Here is a 22,739-nt window from a genome sequence, read left to right as displayed (position 1 = left end):
CAGAAATGGCGCTCCACCATGTTCAGCAGCTGCAGAACTGCTAGCAACTGGGAACTGTTTTATTCCATGGCTTGCAATGTTCTGCACCGCAGCACCTGTTTTGGCTCTGGAAATATTACAAGATGAGGTGCGAGGTGTTTGTAATGCTCACAAGAGTGCACAGCTGAGCAGGGTCCATACTTCTCGGGCTATGGTATACACGCGGCTAAGCTAGACTTTTGAAAAAAGGCGCTAAAAGTATGGGTTGTTTGCTGTTGATATCGGGAAGGCAGAAACTGCACCATGGAATGTCGAAGCCATGTTCTCATTACCCCTGTGACAATGTTTTGGTCCCATGAGGCATTGCAAGCTCTTCCCAAAACCCTCTGCAGCTAATTGCACTGTGGGATAGCTACCCACGGTGCACTGCTCTGTGCATCAATGCAAGCACTGCTAGTGAGGATGCACTCCACCGACACAATGAGCGTGGTGTGGACACTCCTGACCGACTTAATTACTGAGACAGCTGGGTGTTGACTTAAATTAAAGTCAACTTAACCTTATAGTGTGGACATGCCCCAAGTGTTACTAAGCTTCCGAAATGGCTAAAAGGGAACAGGAGAAAACTACGGAGCAGACAACAATTCATTTCAACCCTTTACTTTGTTTGTTTTGCTTTTTTAAATATAACTTCCATGCAGAGTTCTCCAGAGTAACTGCTGATGTTGGAGCCAATCTCCTGGCCTTGGCACAGCCACAGATACTGTTTAACCACATGGGAGGAAAAGCTTTTGCTACATGACAGTTTTTTTACTTGTAGGCCAACAATGTGTTCTCATCTGAACATTACAGTAAATGAGTTCTATTGAGAATTTCTAACAAAAAACTGTACATGAGTTTACAAACATATTAACATATAAATAATGAGAAGCTTCCTGCCTGGAGCCTCCACAGTAGTCTTTTTGCTTGAGAATATAATACTGGAAGGGAAGACCCAATCCCTTTCCACAGCACCAGTCAGAGCTGGCTTAGTCCAGTCAGCTGTTCTACTCAAGCATCACAGGGTTTGTCTTCTTCAGTGCCTCTGGCTTCAATAAGCAGTCTGTCATTACTGTGCAAAAGCAAGAGTCCAATGCCTTTGAGAAGGAATCCTGCTGCTGAGAGGCCTGTGCCACCCGGTCATCGTTCTGGTCCGAGCTCTTGCTGGAAGGTTCGTTTCTTCTCCCGACAGTGCTTCTTGTGAGCAGGCCAGTCTTTCTGCTGGCACTGAGACCCACAGTACCTTGCGACCTGGCATCGGCCACATATATTGAATTCGCGTAACTAGAAAAAATGCAGAACAGTAATCAGTAAAGCCAGCTCAGCACCAACTGTCCAGGTAAGCCATTCCCGCAGAAAACAGACACGCAGACAAGCCCCATCATAAATCCATCACATAGAAGATGGGCAGATGCCACACAGATTTGGGAAATCTGAACATCCAACTAGATTCACTGAATCAGTAGGATGTGCAACCATTACATTAGCTTATGTTCTAAAGACAACTGCAGCACTGAGACATTAGAAGGTGTAATGAACTGAGACCACCCTGACAGTTTCACATTTGTCCTTACAATGTTGGAGTTCTGCCAGACAGTCCAAGTGTACCCAGTTCAGAAAATAAAGACTAGGAGTGCTGCAGAGGCTCGACCACCATACTCATGGCTCGTCAGGGGGCTTGTGATATTGGTCCCGAGAGGTGGAAGGGAGACAAAGAGGGAGATCCCTTTTTGGGAGCTGGCACATTTAAGGCTCATACGTTAAGATATGTTTGCTTAAAGGTTCACCATGTTTCAAGTGTTTTAAATCACTTAATTAGGGGGATCCAGGTGATAACATGTGTTTCTTGAATTTTATCCTGCTTAGCATTCACTATCAAACCAGACAAGGGCACCCATCATCTGCTTCACTGAGACAAGGTTCAGCCCCTTCCCCATCTACTTTCTGCCAGTTTCACCTTCCAAAACTCCCGTGTCTAAAGGCTGACTATTACCTCCTTCCAAGCAATGGCCAGGCATGTTACTACTTCGACACTGCTACGGCTCAAACTTTCATCCACAGCTTTATTGCCTCTTTTCTAATTCAATTTCCCTCTTTTCAGTATTCTGCAGCTCTCCAGGAGGAACATTACTGCCCATCTTCTGACATACCAAGCAGCATTAACACCCTCTCAGCAAGTTCTATTAGATCAGTGCAGGTTCCTGTTCAAGATTTCTAAAACCCTCAATGGATTTGCTCAACCCTTCTTCCCCACCATTGGCTGTCTTACTATCCCTTCACAACCTGACCACTAATAGCAAAAGAGCCTTCTCTGCAGCTCTTGCCATCTGGAATAGCCCCAGTTGTGTATCTTCCACCATGCAGACTTGCTAAAGCATTCTGACATGGCATGGATTATACAAGTAACTGTGGTATACAGCCAATTACTCAGAGTGTAAACACCATGAAGCCGGAGGAATTGCTAAGGGGATCTAATAGGGAGTAATGAAATTCAAATGAAAGAAAATTAGAGCTACTTGAAAAAATTGCTTGCAGTTATCAGTGCACAGAATTTTCTTCTAGAGAAACCTGGGTGAAGTTCATTAGTGATGGCTTGGGACACTTAAAACTAAACCAAGCAAAGCCCTGGAAATTACACTGCAGGGAACAATCTTTGGACACACAGTGGCCTAGTGGGTCTTTTCCATCGCTGCTCTCAATGTATTTTGAACACACCTGTTTTTCAATCATTGTGCATGGGGGGTAGTGACATTCATAGTATGTGCATGAGTTTTCTTCTTCCTCCACTACATCCCCATTAGCGTTGTAATACCGCGTTACATTCAGCACAGGAAACTGCTCTTCTATTGGATCTGTGGGAAGCTGCTGGATGGCCAGCCAGTACAGACTCTGTTCCCTTTAATGGAAAAAAACACACATTTACTCCATATGTTTAGAAGAGACATTTATGGAAATTAAAACTGATTCAAGTTGTGAAGTAGATAGTGCAGACACTGTCTTGAACCCCGTTAGAGTTAAGGGTCCGTCTGGATTCCTCCCTTCACTGGCCTCTTTTCATGGTTCCTGTTTCAACCCTGATGCAAAAAGCCACCACCAATATTTACAGTGAGCACATTGCATTTAAATAAGGGTGGATCGAAGGGCTTGTTCCCCAGTTTTGAGCTCTCCTGGCCTGCTCTAATGTAGAAACCCTTGCCTTCTCAAAGGAAGTTTCTTAAATTGACCAATGCGCTGACCACCCTCCTTTTACTGGTGCTGCAGCTAGTGGACAAAGAAGAAATTAAGGTGCTGCAATGGGATTGAAACCCATAGATCTCCACTAACATAATGCAAGCACTGTTCTAATGTTATTAAGGCTGCACCACACAAGTAAAACAAAACATCCACCCAGGGAGAAGAGGGAAGTCTGGCACTTACGTAGGCCATATTCTATGCCGTGGAGCACAGACTCAGGTCCTCACAATATGCTAGTACAGTAGGATGGAGTCTGATTCCAGTATCTCACTTTACGTTTAACCTGAATACATATCAAGTATGAGTACCACTGCATTTGCTGGCTCGTAGGAGCTATGTGGAATGTTGGTGCCTCAGGACAAGAGTCACAAGTGCACTATAACCAGCTAAATGCCAGATGACTGAAGGAAATGCCAGTGGCTTCGGCAACAGTATTTGAGCCTCAAGCACTGGATTTCTCAGGACTAACTGTATATGGCAAGATTTTCCTCTGCACTAAAGCTCTGCACAAACTATGCTGGAAAGATCCCAAAAATAGTTTGCACTTGAGGTTGAGATACCGTCTCCCTTCATAGTTTTGGTTTAATTTTAGTTTCCTCAAGTTGCAGGAGGTATGTTTATTGCTTAATATTAGCCAGTTCTAACATTTTAATGCTTGATCTGTTATACAACTCAACACTTCAATGCATTTTAAAAGATGTGTATTATGGGGATTGAGTGATCTTACTTTATTACTAGTAGAGCATCACAAGTGACAGGATTGTTTCAGCATTAGATACTGTGGTGATGGATATTACAGAAATATCTGCTAGATAGTTGTTGCATCTGCTTCTCTGCTTCTACTTGACCTGAGAAATCCTGATATCACAGGTAATTGCCACAAAACTATTAGGATGTCAAACTGTCACCAAATAAGCACTCCTGCTCCTGCGGGCTAAGCCATCGTTTGAATAGTATCTACTTCAGATCATGTCATCCCTGTTATCACAACGGATCCTAAACACTACCCAAGCTATACACAGCGAACACTTCATCAGCTGAACTGCAGCAACTCCTGGAAAACTAGGAGGCTGCTGCGTGGTGTTAGCTGTTGAACAGTTTAGGACAGGAACTGAAATCCCTTATCCAATTAAAACTGCAGACTGAGTTTTATGATGTCCAAATGCCACCATCCAAGTGGAATGGAATGTATGCAAGTTTAATAAAAAGCTACATTTGTATCAAACAAGATTTTCTGTTTTCTTCTTTCAACAATTAGGATATAAATAGTGTTGGCAGAATTTGATTTGGTTTTTTTTTTGCAATTTCAGTCGATATCTATGTATTTTAAAATATTTTAAATTTTAATCTAAATTTTCACAGTTTCTTGAAATTACAGAGGGGGGGTCAGACAATTATTTAATGACAAAAGACATTGAAACGCAAAAAGTTAAAGCTTTATAATAATCAAAACACGTAGTCAATGTCACATCAAAATATACAAAGTAATTATGCTTAAATCAAACTAAAGTACAAGCAGCTTTTTTTTGGGTTTTTTTTTTAACTTTGCCTATCTAAATTCTGATTATTATCAATGGAAATTTTTTGTTGGTTGTCTGTGTCAATGCCACAATTATAAAACACAAAAAAACAGAAGGGGGGGAGGTGGAGGGAACATCTTTCTAAACACTTGGTCACAGAGATGACAGGCTGTTTTGTCTATAAACCACAATATATTTCTCCATCTGAAATGGAGAGAACAATTGATGGACAGAAATTGTGAGCTGCTCAAGATCAAATAGCTTAGTGATAGAACAAGGTTCGTTTGTTTCATGTTTTGTTACAAAATAGTCAGGAAGAGGCAAGTAAGTTTTGAAGATGGTTCCAAGTTAATTTGTTGGCTGCAGTTTACCCTTGAGCTCCTTTACATCACACCCATAAATGTTGTGTTGATATACCTTTGTTTACTAGAAATTTCTTCAGCTTTGGGTCTCCATCCCCATGGGACTAAACGCAGATTGTCTAGTCGGTTGTCCACCGTCACTGCGTTCAGATGCACCACCTGAAATCCTGGGGCAATCCCTCCTCGGTGCCTCTCCCTGGAAGAGATTAAATACAATTTTAAATTCACATCAAAGAACAGTTCTCCATAGACTATGAATGGTGTGCTCCTTACCCGAAGGAATAGTGTATCAGAGATACCATTCATGTCATTGTAGCGACAGGTCTTCACAGCAGTCCTACTAGAATAGACTTATTCCACAAGTTCACTATTCTGCCATAAAAGCGCTCTAGCTCAAAAATTTAATTGTAAGGCCACAGTATACTTCTTTATTTGAAAAAGAAAATTACAAAATAGATGTTATAGATGTTTTTCAATAAGACTGTCCACATGATTACTTCACCATGCACAGGAATAGACTTCTGCAGGAAGTGAGGTCAAGTTATTTGAATGTCAAGATATGCATTATATCATACATTTAGATGCATGTGTGACATGCACATGCAACTCTACAATTAGAGCTTCATTAGGAAGTTTCTAAGCACGGACTTAAAGACTCCAGAGCTTCAGCAGTGACCAGCAAGCAGCATTTTTAGTGCCTGCAATTGTACACAGCACACACTAGAAAGCCCACTGTGCTCCAAAGGACCAGCAGGTACACAGAGATTTGTTTAAACAAAGCGGTTGTATAATTAGTATGTAGCAGGTCCTGCTTAATATGCCCTCCCATCTACATTTCTTAGTTCCTCCTACTCCCTTCATTCCTCCCCCACAGCTACCCCCATTACTTTTCCTTTCATCTTTCTCCTACTCTGTTTCACCCCTATCAATCTATTCCTTGCTCCTGTGCAAGTCTCCTTATTGCTGGCTCACTCCCTTTTCTATTCCCAACTCATTTTTTGTAGTAAATCTTTCTCACTAAATCATCCCTATCCTGAATAATTCCTCCATGTCTTACATAGCCACGTGCAAGTTTGCAGGGCAGGGAGTTGGATCCTGCTATGTACTGGTAAAGTGAGGAGTAATTTTACAGAACTGTAAGAGTATGTTAATAGCAGGAGCAATGAATATAAAGGGTATTACATGTGGGGCTGGTGACCCCACACTTTCCATTATAAGACCTTGCTTTCAGTTGCTTATCACTGCCTAATTTTAACTGTTTGAGCTAAAATATTCCACACTGGGTATCTGCTGAATGGTTTTAGAAAATTTCAGCCAAAAAGGTTCAACTGTTTTTGAGAAGAATCAAAAAATATTTTGTCCAGGTTAAAAAATTCTTGAGTCCTTTTTTTTGAAATGCTCTAGCAACTCCATGCTTTGGCCACGAACGGGCCTTTGCATCAAGGATGTACCTTTTGCCTTCCCCATGAAAATCCGCCCAAGTGTGGTCACAAGCCTTTCAAATGCCGCTGTTTGCACATGCTCAGTGAAGACCTCGGAAGATTCTGTGCACATTGAGCATGATCATGCCTCTCACTGCTCTCAGTGCTGAGCAGACTGCGCATGCGCTATCCCCATAGAAGGACTAAGCAGCCTCCAGCCCAGAGCTGCAGGGGCAAAGCTGCGTTTTCCTTTGTAATTGCTCCTCTGGACCTGGGTGGGATCAGGCACTAGAACTGAGAACCCTGAACCCATCCCTCTTGTACTCTCAATGACCTAATTGGTAGCATCCCATGGAGCCAGGGAGAGTTAGGGAGTCAGAGAGGGATGAGAAGACTGAGGAATGGAGATGGGGACAAGAAGTCAGGGATGGGGCAGTAGTGATCATGCCTGGGAGGAATGGGCAGAAGAGTATGTGCCTACTAGGGCAGGCCAAAGCCTGGAATAGAACCCAAGATTCCTAAGTCTCTTCAAATATCTGTGAAACTCATTAGCAAAGGGTGCATTTCATCCCCCTCGAATGCTGGTCCCCACAAAATGATAGCCTACTACTGCTATCAGTTACCCCAGTAGCTACAGCGGCAGAGCTCTGTGCAGTGGATCTAAATCAATAGGACACACATGATGGAATTTGCGGGGTTTCAGTTTGCTTTTTTAAAACCCTCTGAAATAATACGTATGTTAGACGATCAGGACAATTGCAAAGCAAAGTGGCCAAAAGTTAGGAAATGCCTGAATTGAAGTTGCACATGCAACCTTAATTTAGTCCCCTCTGTGTATGCATGATACAGTCTTGCATTACATGATCAGGCTATTTTTTCCATGGGACTTCTCCTGCCTCAGAGAATAAAAAGGATGAATGGGGAGGGAAAACTAGTCCTGTGGGCAGACTAGCCAGAGAGACATGAAAATCTTGCTTTGGAGAATGAATGGGCAAAGGGCCTGTTCTGAGGACATGGGCAAGTACAACAGAGAAGGATAGGGAGCCTTGTTGTTAAGGACCTTGGCAGCATCATTTAGACTGCTGTCACCATTTAGTCCCAACTCAATGCTGCAAATCACACTCCACTGAAGTAAATAGGATAGTGAGAGAAACAAGCTTCCCCTTTGCATTCTAGGAGTAGCTAGTTTCCTGTGCTGAGGGCTTAGCTGTGTTTTTAAATCAATTTAGTTAAACTGGTGCCAAAGGCAGTGTAAACACTTAGTTTAAAACCGCAACATGCTGCACCGATGCAAGTTTGTGGGTAGACAACCCCTAAAGTGGCAACAACTCATCAGTAACATCAGGCAGACAGGCTTTGCTCTTTCAATGTAAGCTGCATTTTGGCAGAAAATGCCAACTGCCTCAAATTTTTCTACCTCCTGCAATTTTCTCCAGTTCTGAGATCAGGTTTAGACAAGAGGCAAGGAAAAGTGACTGGCTATTGGATGAGGATAATAACACTTCATTCTTTCATTCAAAGACCTCAAAGTGCTTTAGCCTCACAGCCCACTTAGAGGGAGGGGCTAGGCCTGCCAAGGAAAATATGGCGTTCTGTTCTGTTTTTTTAAACGACTCCAAATTCATGCGAGTCAATCTGAGTGACACTGGAGCTCGGATTACTGGGGCAGGATGGAACCCTGAGACCACTGACCAGGCTCCAGCTGGATGGTGCCTGCAACCATGTTGTGGGAGGAATTAGGCTGGGAGGAATACTTGCCTTGAGTGTGTCTCCATGTAATTAAAGGCTATCATAATGCACACACACGAGGGGCGGGGGATGGGCAGGTGCGGGGGTAATAAAGAGATACTATTTTTTGTACATGGTTCAACTGAATTCATTGGAATTTATTCAAACAGTAAAGCAGCCATGTTACTGAAAGATGGAACGAATGGACTGCTCAATATGCAAACAGATGGCTAACTTTCAATATCAGCCACTTGAACAGAAACTGTATCCTTTTATGGGATTATTATTTCTACTTCTGGACTTCAGCTATTACCGCATTAGGTTTATGTTCATTGCTGTGGGCAAGCTGATTTACCAAACAAATGCGTGCAATATTCCCAACAATTATGGTCTGTCAGCTACTGCAGTTGTCTTTACAACAAGATTAGTCAGCATTGCTAGAGGCGCTAAACCCAACAGGTGTAGAGTGCAAAGAGCTTGTCTACACTTGCAATGATACAGCAGCTTCAGCGTAGACTCTAGCTTCGCCAATGGGGGGGGTTTCTCCTGTCAGCACAGATAATCCACCTCCTTGAGAGGTGGTAGCTATGTCAACTGAAGAATTCTTCTGTTGATATAGTGGCTGTCTACACGAGAGGTTACATTGGTTTAACTATGTCACATCCCTGAGTGACGTAACCAGGTTGACGTAACTTTTTAGTATACCAGGCTTTAGACACCTGTGAGGTGCAGTATGTGAAAACATTTTTTGGAAGGGGGAAGGGGAGGGAGGAGCATGTCCCACAGTTGCATGAATATTTCACCAGAAAACTCATTAAGCAATAGGTTTGAGTGGATAAGTTCTGGGCAACTCTGATTTAGGGGAACTAAATACAAACGCGTAGAAGTGACCAGCAAACAATATATCCACATTTATTTCTTAAAATAAAGGGCTTTCAATTAATACTTCAGGATTCTCTCACTATGAGCAGTTACCTTTTTAAAAAAAAAAAACCAAACAAAAACATTTAAGTTCAGTTCTTAGTCACAAATGATAGTCAAGGCTTTGCTCTGTGCATAAAATGGAGCAAAATAAGTTCCTACAAGATAGCTAGCCAGAAGAAAGCACACTTTACAAAGTTAAATAATCAATTTAAAGTATTGAATATATCAAGTCAGCCTCTGAAGTGTTTAGATAGGAGGCACAGGTGGCTTGCATCTCAGAGGCTCTAAAGCACGGATTCTTACTCAGATATTCAATAAAATGTGCAAAATTGAAAATCAGTAGCAAACAAATCACCACTGTGTTGAAACAGTCTGTTGAACCTGTAGTATTGTCCTATCTCAATCCATCACTCATAGACTAAGTAAAGACCAAAAACTACATCATTCAAGTATCAGAGGTTCATTACATCTCACTGGTACTACTGGGAGTTATACTTGCATATCATGGAGTGAACAGAACACAAAGGGTTAATCTTTGCCCATATTTACAAAGAATTTAGTAACAACCCCTAGATTTAAACTATGGGTATAGATGGGCATAATTCAAGTAAACAATTAGTTTCCCCATGAGCACCATTTCTTAGCGAAAGACTGTTTGTTTGTTTTTTTCATTACGCCTTTTAACACAGCAAAATCTCTAATTGCACCCACTGATAATGTTCATAATGCATTTGGCAGCAAGTCCACTTCAGGAGATTACCTCTAATGTACAAACAAGCTGAAGGCTGCAAACTACACCCCTGACTGAAACCTTTTATATATTAATTCTATATAATTAATATATGTACAACACCTACCATAGTAACTCGTGCAGCAGACGCCCAGATCCCCTTCCTCGGTTTTTGTCAAATGCATAAGCAAATATTTTAGCACCATTTCCATCAGCATCTACCTCCATCCGAGCCTGGACAGAAGGAAAGAGTGTTCTGTGACCAAGGGCATCCAACTGTCAGCGGCAGTGCTTAACATTGCCTTTGGGAAATGGGAGATAGGAAAGAGCAACATCCAACATCATCTGCCCTCTGCAACTGCAGGAAACTGATTATATGCCACTTCATCTTAATGGGATTTGTTATTTAATACTTCTGCATTAGACAGGGGCCAAAAGGTTCTGTTACTATACAAATGTGATGATTTGGGGAGCAGGAAGAGGTGGACTGCACAGAGCAAAAATGCTGTGGGCAAAGAGGAAGGATGGCCCTGTAGTGCCAGCCTAGGTTCTCTGCTCTGTTACAGACCAGGGACAAGTCACCTAGTCTCTGTATCTCAGTTCCCCATTTGTAAAACGGGAATAAGAGCACTTCCCAATCGCAAAGGGATGCTGGTAGGATAAGTACATTAAAAATTGTAATGACTCAGATATTATGGTAGAGGGGCCTTATAAGTACTTTTGAAAGATAGACAGACAGCATTCACCATTGAGTCATGTAGTGCCCACACTTGTTGCTTCAGAATTTGTTTTCCTCACCACACTACAGCAGCTGCTAATAGGACTGAAATGGAGAAGGAAAAGGGAAAAGTGATCTTTCTCTACTTGGACAAAAAAGGGTGTATTTTTCAAACAACCCCAGCGCCCTTCACACCCACATATACACAGTTTAACATCTTTAAGGGCAGGTAAGTTGGTCTGTGAACACCACAATCTTAAAAGTGTTGAACTGTGTCTACCCAAGTGTGGAGAAGGAGTTTCAATTGAGTTAAGTTAACCTGATTGAAAATAGACCTTTTCTGCCTCTATAGATATACTCTTTAACTTAACAGTATTTGAGACTCCCCCCCCGTCCTTTTAAACAAGGTTGAAGCCTGACAATTGTGACTATTAAGTCTTCCATGTTACTATCCATGTTCAGAAGCCATGCTGTAAACTAAGAGGCTAGGAGTAATGGTAATCGCTACCCTCTCTAGGGAGGGGGAATTGCGATTTGCTAGCACTATTCTAGCTATAATACATCAGGAGCCTAATAACCCACATTGGGCTCAGACAACTTAACCCAGACTGGCTCAGAACACTTACCTCAAAAGAGTAACTCTCCACTAACGGGATGTCTTGTTCATCTATCAGCGTGTATTTTGTCTGAAATATACCAAACATATTAAAGGCAGTTAAGAAAACTTTTAAAGAGCTATAAGGTTAATACAGAAGTTATTTTGCAACTGATTTAACTAACAATATTTTAACACAGTAAGTAAGCAGCACCTGCACAACCAGTTCCTGATGTCATCCACTTTACTACTTAACCTGGGGACAGACAGATTTTAGTTACATTCCTTACGTAACCAAGACTTGCCATGTAAAGTGGGATGGCAAAGCATCCAGACCCTAGGTTTAATATAGGACCCACCAAAATTACGAACACTTTAGAAGTTATTAAAACGTTAGCGATGTATCAAGTTATTTACCCTTTACCTAATCTAGAAAAAAAATATGTTCAACCCTGAATAACTAAGAACCTTCTCAGCAGGTCTACATTCTAGAGTTCACCACGTTTAGTCAAGGAAAATGCCTTAGCTGCTCTATGGGAGAGAATGTGGGGAGGTGATATCTTTAATTGGACTAACGTCTACTGGTGAAAGAGAGAAGCTTTTGAGCTCCACAGAGCTCTTTGTCAGTGTTTCTATACTTATTCAATTCCTTCTTAAGAAACTCTAGAACAGCTATTCTATGTATTCTCTACCTACACTTGTTCCTTTCAAATCTCCATTACCTCAAGACTAACTTAGACAAAAGGCAGAACAAAAGCTGAGACCACTTAATGGCTGCCACCCACAAATCTGGGGGAACCCTGAAAAGAATACACTGGCCTGTTTGGTAACATACTTAGCTAAGCAGATTGCAGTCCTGTGACTTCAAAGAAAAGTCACCATCATGTACTGAACCAAAGATGCATCTCAATTTACTACAGGGCACATTGGATATGAAATTGTCAGAGACTGAATTAGGAACGGAGTTTCCTTTTAGAAAAAGCACTACTAAAAGCACTGAACAAATGAATGTACTGAATTCACTGCAGCTCTAACAGACGAAAACACTCCCAATACAGGCTGTTACATCCGCACCGGTCTATGTTCATTACCGGTGCGGTTCAGGTGCTGTGTGAAACAAACTCCAGGAGCTGAACCACAATCCGAATGGACAGACGTTCAAACCCCACCAGGGGTGCTGAAAGGCAGCGGGACAGCCCGGGCCAGGTCTGGCCCCTAGCGGGAGCTACCTACGCCTGTCGCGCACGCATTCCCCGGACAGCGATCCCAGCATCCCAGGGCGGGCGCCCGGCGCTGCCCTGACCGACACACGCCCGCCTGCGTGGCTGCACCCTCGGGAAGGGGCTGCACAGCCCGGCCGTCGGGTGCCGGCCCGGCCCGCACCCTGCCCCACGCCAGCACAAAGGGCCCAGCGCCCGCCTTCCAGCCACGGCGCCGGGCTCCGGCCGCAGCTGCGGCTTCACCCACGGCCACGCCAGGGCGAGACCGGGCGGCTCAAGCCCGCGCGCCGCCAGCCCGAGCCGAGCGCGACCCGCGCGGCGCCGGTCCACGCGTCCCACGCTCGCCGGGCAGCTCTGCCGCCCATGTGCCGGGCACGGCGGCTCGCTCCCGCCGAGCGCCCCCGGCGCCTCCCGCCCCCGGCCCGGCCCAGCGCCCCCAGCCACGGCCGCCGGCCCCACTCCGGCCCCCCGCGCCCGGCCTCCCCTCGCCACCGGCCCGGCCGGGCCGCGCCCCCCGCCGCCCTCGGGCCCAGCCGGGCGCTCCCTGCCGGCCCGGCCTCGCGGCCATGGCGGGGCGGCCCCTCACCTTGCCGGCCACCCGGCCGAGCCGCACGATCCCCAGCTTGAAGTCGGTCATGGCCGGGCTCGGCGCCGCCGCCTGCGCTCGGGACTCGGGTCGCAGCCCGGGCCGGGAGCCGCCGCGCCGCGCCGCTGCCACGCGCCGCCGCCTCGCGCACACCCGGGGGGGCGGGGCAGCACACCACCTCCCACCCTTCAGCGCTCAGCCAATCGCCGTACGCGTCATGCTCCGCGTCATCCCTCTACGCCGCCCTCACGCTCAATCGGGAGGCGGCGCTAAACGGGGTCACGTGGGCGGAGGCCACACACGATGACGTCACGTTCGCGGGAAGCTTTGTGCCGCCAACACTGGAGCAACGCAACGGGGGAGGGGGATTAAAGGGGCCGCTGCCTCCAGAGTCCAGCCTCGCCGCGAGCGCGGACTCCCGCCCCGGCGTGCAGCCCTCGTGCACCGGTCCCTGCTCCTCCCGCCCGCACAAACACACTCTGCCCCTCTGCCCATGCTCCCCTGCACCACCCTCATCCTCGCGCACCCGCTGCCCCTGCAAGGGGCTGGTTGCATTTGAGGCAGACCTTCCTGCGGCTGCATTCGGGACCGGCCGCGTTCCCCCAGGGGAAGGGGTTGTTGCATTTAGAACATGGGGACGGGGCTGCCCTGTCTGGCCTTGCCTATTGTCTGACATGCCCTTCTCCTCAGCGGACTAGGGAAATGCTGCCTAGACAAACCTACCACTGCATGGGTGCACAACTGGCCGGAAAACTGTATTTGGAGCGGAGTTATCAGCCAGCGGCACATCAAGTGGAGTACTGGGGGGACCTGTCCCAGGCTGGGTTCTAGTGACTATCTTCATAACCCCTTTGGACAATGGCCCACAGAGTGCACTTCTGAAGTTTGTAGACAAGACTAAGCTGGGCAAGGTTGCAAACTTGGAGGATGGGATTAGAATTCAAAATGATCTTGACAAACTGGAGAAATGGTCTGAAATAAATAGGACGAAATTCAAGAAGGGTAAATGCAAAGTGCTCCACTTAGGAAGGAGTAATCAATTGTACAAATACAAAATGGGAAATGACTGCCCAACGAGTACTGCAGAATAGGCTCTGGGGGTTAGAGGAGATCACCAACTAAATATGAGTCAATAGTGTAACACTGTTGCAAAAAACAAAACAAAACCAATCATGGTTCTTGGATGTATTAACAGGTGTGTTGTAAGCAAGACACAAGAACTAATTCTTCCACTCCACTCTGCACTGATAAGGTCTCAGTTGAAGTGCTTTGTCCAGTTCTGGGCATCACACTTTGGAAAATTTGTGGGCAAATTGGAAAAAGTCCAGAGGAGAGCAACAAAAACGATTAAAGTTCTGAAAAACATGATCTATGAGGAAAGTTGGGTTTGATTAATCTGGAGAAGAGAAGATTGAGGGGGGGATATGATAACAGTCTTCAAGCACATAAAACAGGGTTACATACCAGTAACTGTTGTTCTTCGAGATGTGTTGCTCATATCCATTCCAATATAGGTGAGTGCACGCCACCATGCACTGGTTCCGGGAACTTTTTTCCCCTTAGCAGACCGCATAGGGCTGGCCTAGGCATCCCCTGGAGTGCCGTGCTCACGCCACGGTATATGAGGCGCTGCCAGCCCTGCGGGCCCTCAGTCCCTTCTTTCTGGTGACTCCGACAGCGGGGACGGAGGGTGGATGTGAAATGGACGTGAGCAACACATCTCGAAGAACAACAGTTACTGGTAAGTAACCCTGTTTTCTCTCTTCGAGTGATTGCTCATATCCATTCCAATATAGGTGATTAAATAGCCATACCTTGGAGGTGGGTAGGAGTCACCGGTGAGCTGCTGTCATCAGCCTGACTCTGCCAAACCCTGCGTCCTCTCTCGCCTGCTGCACGATGGCGTAGTGGGACGTAAAGGTGTGAACCGACGACCAGGTAGCTGCTTTGCAGATGTCCCGCAGGGACACTCTCTCCAGAAAGGCCGCCAACGAAGCCTGGGCTCTGGTTGAGTGCGCCGAAACAGCCCCTGGAAGCGGCACCTTCAGTGGCTTGTAGCAGCACCTGATGCAGGCGGTGATCCAGGTGGAGATGTGCTGGGTGGAGACAGGTGAGCCCTTCATCCAGTCCGCCACGGCCACGAACAGCTGTGTCGACTTCAGGAACGGCTGTGTCCTTTCTATGTAGCAGGCCAGGACTCATCTCACGTCCAGCAAGTGCCATCTCCACTCTTCCTCCGACCCTTGCGGTTTTGGAAAAAACACGGGGAGGAAGATATCTTGATTATAATGGAACTGGGAGACCACCTTAGGTAGGAAGGCCGGGTGGGGTCTCAGTCGCACCTTGTCTTTATAAAACACGGTATAGGGGGGCTCCGAGGTCAAAGCTCTTATCTCGGAGACCTTCCTAACCGAGGTAATGGCCACTAGGAAGACTACCTTCCACGAGAGGACGAGCAGCGGGCCTGTAGCCATGGGCTCAAAGGGGGGCCCCGTTAGTTTGGCAAGGACCAGGTTCAGATCCCAGGGAGGCACCGGATCACGGACCTGCGGATACAGCCTCTCCACCCCTTTGAGGAACCTGAGCGCCTCCGGAGCTCCACGGGCGGGGCAATCGACAGGTCCAGCAACATGCTGAACCAATGCTGGGGTGAACAGTATCACATCTGCTTTGTCCCTCTTGATTTTCAAGAGGCTCTTGGGCATCAGCGGAATGGGGGGAAACGCATACATGAGGGTCCCTTTCCAGTCTATGAGGAACGCGCCGGAGATGGAGCCTGGCTCGCGACCCCGAAGCGAGCAAAACCTCAGGTACTTCCTGTTCCAGGACGATGCGAACAGGTCCAGTTGGGGAACACCCCACTTGCGGAAGATAAAAGTGACCACCTCCGGATGTAGTGACCAGTCGTGGCGGGGTAGAAATGACCTGGAAAGTTTATGTTGGGAAACTGGGTAACCAGAAATTCCATCAAGTGCAGCCACTCGCTCAGGAATGTCAGCAGGTTTGACCCTGGGACTTTCAGAGCGACACCACAGACCCTCTGCTACTTAAGCTGGAGGAGTATTTTGGGACAGTAGTAGGCTGCTAATCACTACAGAGAAGAGCCACTACAGGGGGATGCAATACACACCTTGCCAATGGGTTACGAAATTCGTTGCTAAATAGGCGTAGAATGCTGGGGACCAGGAATCCTGGCTCTGGGAGGGCAGCATGGTCTAGGCTTAGAGTAGTGGTTACAGACACATAGCCAGGCGTATAGATTTGGCACTGTGTGTCAAAAGGCCTGTGATGGCCTTTGCTCACGTGACTGGTCTGGGACAGGTTCCCCGGGGTACAACCTAGACTGTGGGACTGCTGAGACCTCCAAAGGCACTAAGCTGGGCTGCCTCTGACACTGGGATGCTGCTGTCAAGCTACGAACCTCTGACGGGCACTGCACTTACCCAGCCATCCACAGGCAGACACACCCCCGACTGACTTACACACATGACTGCCAGCCACTCATGAACCACCAACAGGGAGGGTCCATCCAGTCCCCCCCAGCTCCAGCCCTACACCCCAGGACTGTACCATCTTACATTACTCAGGGCCCCCTTGGGCAGTGCAGATTCATTGAGTAGTTCACCACTCCCTCCACGTAGAATGGACCCACACTAGCCTTCGTAAACTGAGCTGAATTCAGGAGATTCAGAATGTTCCTTGACTCCTCCTGAGAGATCTCAGTGAAGCTTGCATGGAGGTGTTCTGCAATCCTCTGCTGAAGGTCTCCGGGGAGTGAAGCCTTATTTCTTCCTCTGCAGTAGGACACCAGTCAGTGATCATATCAGCAGGCACCACGGCAGTAACCAGGCCAGCAGCACACGGGCCCAGGCAGCTTCAGGATCCCTGTAGTAGCTGTGCTCTCTCTGCCTTTGTTGCCTTCAGGAGTGAGATTTCAGCTGAAATCACCCCGCCCGTGCAAACCGGTGCCAGGACTCGGTGCCAATGGCCTGTGCTACTAGTTTCATGCAATCGAGCAATTCCCTCTTCATTTCCCCAACCTCGGCTGGCCATACACACCACGGCTGGTGCGGTGACTGGCGCTGTGCACAAGCACTCCCAAGCAGTAGTGAGAATGTAGTGTTCAGACGGGGAGTGAGTTCACAGCATCTCAAGTTTTGCTTTCAGTAGTGAATACACTGTGTGTTTTATCTGCAGCTGCTGCCATTGCAGCCTGGAGGGTCTCACCCCTGCAACAGTTGTGAAACACCAGAGCAGATAAGGTGGAGAAAGAAGAAGACTCAGGTTGACATGTTTAATGTGATCCTGCAAACCATGAGCACAGGGCCTGGAGGGTGAACATTGCAGAGAGCTTAGAAAAGGAAATTGTGGAGAGGAGAAAGGCCCAGGCAAATACAGATGCTGCAGACTCTGTTTGACCTGCAGGTTCAACACTCCTGGGCTCACCTCCCTCTGCAGCCCATTGAAAGCTCAGTCTCAGGACATCCCTGTAACCTCCCACCCAACATTCCACGTGCCATTAGGGCTGCTGCACTATCCCCACCACTCCACCCCAAGGGACATTAAAGACAATCCCAGCTTCACGTACACTGACTGTGAAAGCCATGGATGGTATAGGTGTAGCTGAAATGAACATGGGTGTTCATTCCCCTTCATGCATTCTCTTCTCTGGATGTATTACATTTTAGTAAGTTTTAAATACATAAAGTATTAAATTTCACAATTTCTTTTTTTGCATTAAATTCTATTATAAAATAAATGTCTATTACTTAAAACTTAACTCATCTTTATTCATTCACAACATCTGCTATCAAATGCTTAGCAGGTCTGGAAGCAACCAATTGTTACTGCACAGTGTCACAGAAGTATCTAGGTACTATGACACCTAGTATCATTCATAAACAAAATTAATAAATGTACTGACAATTTTATAACCCTTCATGTACAGCATCACCACCTGATTTCTACCTGGCCACAAAAGAGCAGGGACAGGTACAACATAGCACGTTACTGTGGCTTACTGTTAAAATGCTCTTTCAAGGCTTCCCTGGGCTGTATAGCTCTGCGCTGAACTCTTGTAATAGCCCTTGTGTCTGGCTGTTCAAACTCAGCAGACAGCCGCTCCACCTCTGCCCTCCAGCGCAGTGGAAATTTTCCCCCTTTGCTTCACAGATATTATACAGGTCACAGCAGGCAGCTATAACCACTGGGGTATTTTTCTCACTGCGGTCCAACCTGATGAGTAAACAACACCGGTGACCCTTCAGTCAACCAAAAGCACGTTCAACTGTCATTCTGCACTTGCTGAGCTGGTAGCTGAATTGGTCCTGGGTGCTGGAGAAGTGGCTGGTGTATAGTTTCATGACCCAGGGGAGTAAGGGATAAGCTGGGTCCCCCAAGATCACCTTTGGCATTTCAGCATCACCAGTGGTAATCCACTGATCAAGAAAGTCCTGCTTGCAGCTTTCTGAATAGTCCTGTGCTCTTAAAGATGTGAGCTTCATGCACCTTCCCTGACCAGCCCACATGGGTGTTAGTGAAGTGTCCCCAGTGATCCACCAGTGCTAGCATAAACATAGAACAGTAGTCCTTTCTGTCGATGTACTCAGTGGCAAGGCGGTCTGGTGCCAAAATAGGGATATGCGTGCTGGCTATTCTGCCACCACAGTTGAGGAACCCTGTTGCTGCAAAGCCATCCATTATGTCCTATACATTGCCCAGAGTCACAGTCCTGTGTAGCAGGTGAATAATGGCTCTGCAGCACACTTGCGTAACAACAGCCCCCACGGTGGATTTCCCAACTCCTGACTGAGTTCTGACTGACTGGTAGCAACTTAGCATTGCAAGTTTTTGCAGTGCAATTGCCACTCACTTTTCCACAGTCAATCCAGCTCTCTTTCTGGTGTCCCGGCACTGGAGGGCTGGGCCGAGCTCAGTGCACAGATCCAGGAATGTTACCTTGTACATCCAAAAGTTCTGCAGCCACTGCTCATCATCCCTAAACTGCTTTACAATGCGCTCCCACCAGCCAGTGCTTGTTTCTTGTGTTCAGAAGTGGCGCTCCACCATCTGCAGCTGCTCTGTGAATGCCACAAACAACCTTGAATTGGTTCATCTCACTGTCCCACAGCAATCTGTCCTCCAAGAAATCAGCATGTTCTCCACCAATTTGGTTCTTCCTGCAGCTCTGCAAATACTCCAGGATCATACACCCAGTGCTTGCAACGCTGAAAAAAGATGAGAAGATTATGGGATACAGACGACATTGTGGGATGGCGACAGTTGCAAACAGGGAAGTTGACCCCATGCTCCCAGTCACTCGTGTGACTTGTTTCGTCCCCGCCATGCCTTGCCAGAACTTCCCAAAAGGCAATGCGCTGGACGGTGGTGGATTGCACAGTGGGATACTTACCCATGGTGCACTGCACTCCGCATCGATACAGGCACTCCTGGTGAGTACACACACACTGCAGACACAAGAAGCTAAGTATGCACGCGTACTAACTGCAGCAGCTTTATGCCAACGTAACGCATCGACGTAGATGTGGTCTCAGTGACTGTGCTCCCTGATTGGACAGCAGGGCCAGCAGTTCACCATTTCAGCCTGGTGGTACCAACACCCCAGTGGCTACTCAGTGCATTCCACACCCACAGCTGCACCAGACCTGTCCAGCCCTTCTCTGCTCCTCTCCAGTGTCAGTCCCTGTCTGCCTCTGAACTCCAGATTCATAACCCCTGGCTCCGCCCATCAGCTTGTCTCCAACTCTGGCTCTGCCGTCTGATTCCGCTCCGACCACTATGTAGCACTACCTACATCCTTGTGTGTGACAGGTGGTCCTGTGCTTGACGCAGTAGCCAGCACTCCTTGTAAAACGGGCAGGATGATGGTGTATTCCTAGAGGTGTGGTTCTCATCCCTGGCTTTCCAATAGGTGGTCATGAACTGCTTAATCCTCTCTCTGCACTGGTCACAGGCTGGTGAATGCCCAGTGCTGCCAGCTTCTTCGCTATTTCCTGGTACGCGTGGTCATTCCTGGACTGCTTGTTAAAATCCAATTGCTCGCTGGTCTCACACCAGCGATTCACCAAAATCTGGCTGTGCGGCCATGACCAGGAAGCAGCATGCTGGGCAAAGGACTTCTGGTTGGTGCCAATGCAAATGCAGGAGAAAGTTCAATGTCTTTGCAGCTCAGCAGTCAGAATAAAATGGGTTAAAAACTGAGCTGCTGTGTGGAGGGGCTGGGGGGGGGGGGGTGTCACTTCTGTTCTTGGGAGTCATTTACCACGCTTGGAACAGAGAGGATAAACCACAACAGCGCTGGCAGACTCTCAGGGCCCGAGTCTGGGGGGCCTTGGCCCAGGCCTGAGCTGCGTCCACACTGCAAAACCACGGCATTTGGGCCCAAGCTCCCAGGGGACTCAGGCTTGACCCCTCCACCCCTGCAGAGTTCTGGGGCCCAGGCCCAAGTCAGCAGAATTGTGTGTGAATGGAACAGGGGTTTGGGCTTGAACCTGGGCTCATATGGCACTGTGCACATACCCCACGTCTCCCTGGCGGGAGTCCTGCTTTGCACTGGTGCAGTGTCTCTACGTTAGAGGTGTGCACTGATGGAATTCCTGGTGCAGAGTCCCCTAGTCTAGACAGGCCCCAAGGCACAGAGAGGGGAAGTGCCTTCCGCGAGGTCACGCGGGAAGGCGAGCAGAGTGGATCCAGCTCCTCTGCAGCATGGGACACGGCTCACTTGCTGGTGGAGTCTCTGTACCTTGAAGTCTTAGGTCAGGGTCTATTACAGGAGTGGGTGGGTGAAGTTCTGTGGCCTGCGTTGTGCAGGAGGTCAGACTAGATGATCATAAAGGTCCCTTCTGATCTTAGAGTCTATGAGAATGGAACCTACAAATCTTCAGAACAGAAGGATTGGCTGATGTCACACAGAGGGGAGCTATTGTTCCACCCAATGGCTGGAGGACAGGGTCCCAGCCACACACGCATGGGCAATCCGGCCCAGAAATGGAATATCAGCAAAAACTCACCAAGTTTTTGGCCCAGTACTACATGAATGGCAACCAGCACTGGAAACCACATGGGAAACCATTGCTTAACAAGCAGCACTCCCAGTACCACTGGTAATGTTGGGCAAGCATGTTTAGAGAAGGGGGATTTTGTCAGTGCTCACCCCTCTGTCTGGGGCAGCTCCTGTGCCCATGGCTTCTGCTCTAGGGTTTGCCACATGCTCTGGAGGTCCCCGTCTGTTGGTTTTCATTCTGGCAACAGAATCACGCCAGTCTGACACGGAGCTCGAGTTTGCAGTTGACGGAGATGTTGGTTTTGAGCTATTCACTAACAGGGCAACTGACCTGTCTGACTGCTCCACGGCAGTGTTAGAGCCCCCTGGCCTCTGGTTCACCAGGAGCTCAGGGGACTGGCAATGGGACATTGGGCCATTCACAGGCAGGTCACAGATTTAGTAGAGTCCAGACTGATAGAGACCAAACATGTCACTGCCTGACAGCTGTTCAGTGGCTGGGCGGCAACAAGTGTGGTGATCTCCAAGCGCCATATTCCATCAACCTGCCCTCCCCACATCAGTGGGCACCTTGTCTGCATCCTGAATAGAGTCCCAGAGTGACCGAGCGCCATGAATTATCTCAGGGTCGGTGTGGGAAGGATTGCAACGCCCTGAAACCAGCACTGCATTCACTGTCACTCCCCAGCGCCACGTCCCAGGCCCAGTTCTGATGAGTGGGTTAGGCCCTGTGTACAGATGCTGGGCACTTTACCGTTTCTTGTTATGACCTGTTGATTCCTGTTATATTCGGTTTGTGCCACTCCCCACATGCTGGAAGGAGCAGGCTATGAACACAGCCGGGACAATGCTCTTTGATCTGTATTTGAAGCCAGGTTTGGTAGCTGGCTGTGTTCAGCTCCGTACCTTAATACCCACCTTGCCACCTGTGTGCATCACGGGGGCAGCTCATCCCAGAGAGGGCTCAGCACTGCCCAGGGCCGTGGGGAGGGACTGACACTCAACGTGTGTCTTGGTTGCAGGGGTCGACTGAATAAAGAGCGCAGCACGCTTCTGTTCCCGCAGATCAGCGCTCTGAAGGGCAGCAGTAAGTACAAGTCCCTCAGTCGGCGCAGGCGAGGTGCAATCTGCCCTGCATGGGGCTGTGGCTGGGAACTCTCTAGACAAGCTTTCCCGGGAGTTGCCCCAACGAAATGCTTTACACTAGGGCTGGCAACTGCTCGTGTTTATTTGTTCACAAACGGTTGCTGCGGGAAAGCAGGGCCCACCCTTCCCACAGCCAGGCCGGCAAACGCCCCTGTCCTGCTATCACCTGACGCTCCCCTGCTGCCAGCCCTGTATCTGCTGCCCTCCCCGTTTCTTGCCTGTCCCTGGGATAACAAGAGGCAGGAATGCACCACTGCCACGGGCCACAGTCTGTAGGTGGCTCCCTTAGTCAGGCAGCAGGAGGAAATGGGGGCCAGCTCCTTCCCTCCCGAGTATCGTCATCCCTGCTGAGATTCTGATCCCAACTAGCCATGGCTCTGGGGCAAAATGCTGGGTCTGAGCACCCCAAACTCTGCTGCGCTAAGCTCATCTGCGGGTCCTAGTGGCATGCCAAGGGGGCTCCCACTTGAGTGTGAGGAGCAGCGCTTGGTACCGCACCGACACAGGAGAGAGG

General features: G+C 48.0%; 1 protein-coding gene across 1 annotated transcript; it reads right to left on the bottom strand.

Annotated features, from left to right (window-relative positions):
• Window positions 1-623: 623 nt before the first annotated feature.
• ZMYND19 (zinc finger MYND-type containing 19) lies at window positions 624-13,255 on the bottom strand. Its single transcript, XM_067561432.1, has 6 exons — window positions 13,057-13,255; window positions 11,282-11,341; window positions 10,065-10,171; window positions 5,190-5,330; window positions 2,734-2,914; window positions 624-1,302 (listed from the first exon to the last, which is right to left on the bottom strand). The coding sequence occupies exons 1-6, from the start codon at window positions 13,105-13,107 to the stop codon at window positions 1,159-1,161; spliced, it is 684 nt and encodes a 227-aa protein (XP_067417533.1). The 5' UTR covers window positions 13,108-13,255; the 3' UTR covers window positions 624-1,158.
• Between the last annotated feature and the right edge of the window lie 9,484 nt (window positions 13,256-22,739).

Source organism: Emydura macquarii, unplaced genomic scaffold (genome assembly GCF_026122565.2).
Source record: "Emydura macquarii macquarii isolate MOO-44397 ecotype Brisbane River unplaced genomic scaffold, CSIRO-AGI_Emac_v2 contig_2417, whole genome shotgun sequence".
Lineage (NCBI taxonomy): Eukaryota > Metazoa > Chordata > Testudines > Chelidae > Emydura > Emydura macquarii.
Note: the sequence above shows the minus strand (reverse complement) of the source record. Positions and strands in the feature narration are given on the sequence as shown.

Bases quoted from the DNA above. Each gene is read 5' to 3' on its own strand.
- ZMYND19 (XM_067561432.1), bottom strand. From the start codon at position 13,107: ATGACCGACTTCAAGCTGGGGATCGTGCGGCTCGGCCGGGTGGCCGGC. The intron at 10,172-11,281 runs GTAAGTGTTCTG...CCTTCTGTCCAG, and splicing joins TGGAGAGTTACTCTTTTGAG to GCTCGGATGGAGGTAGATGC. The intron at 5,331-10,064 runs GTAGGTGTTGTA...AATCTCTTCCAG, and splicing joins CTGCTGCACGAGTTACTATG to GGAGAGGCACCGAGGAGGGA.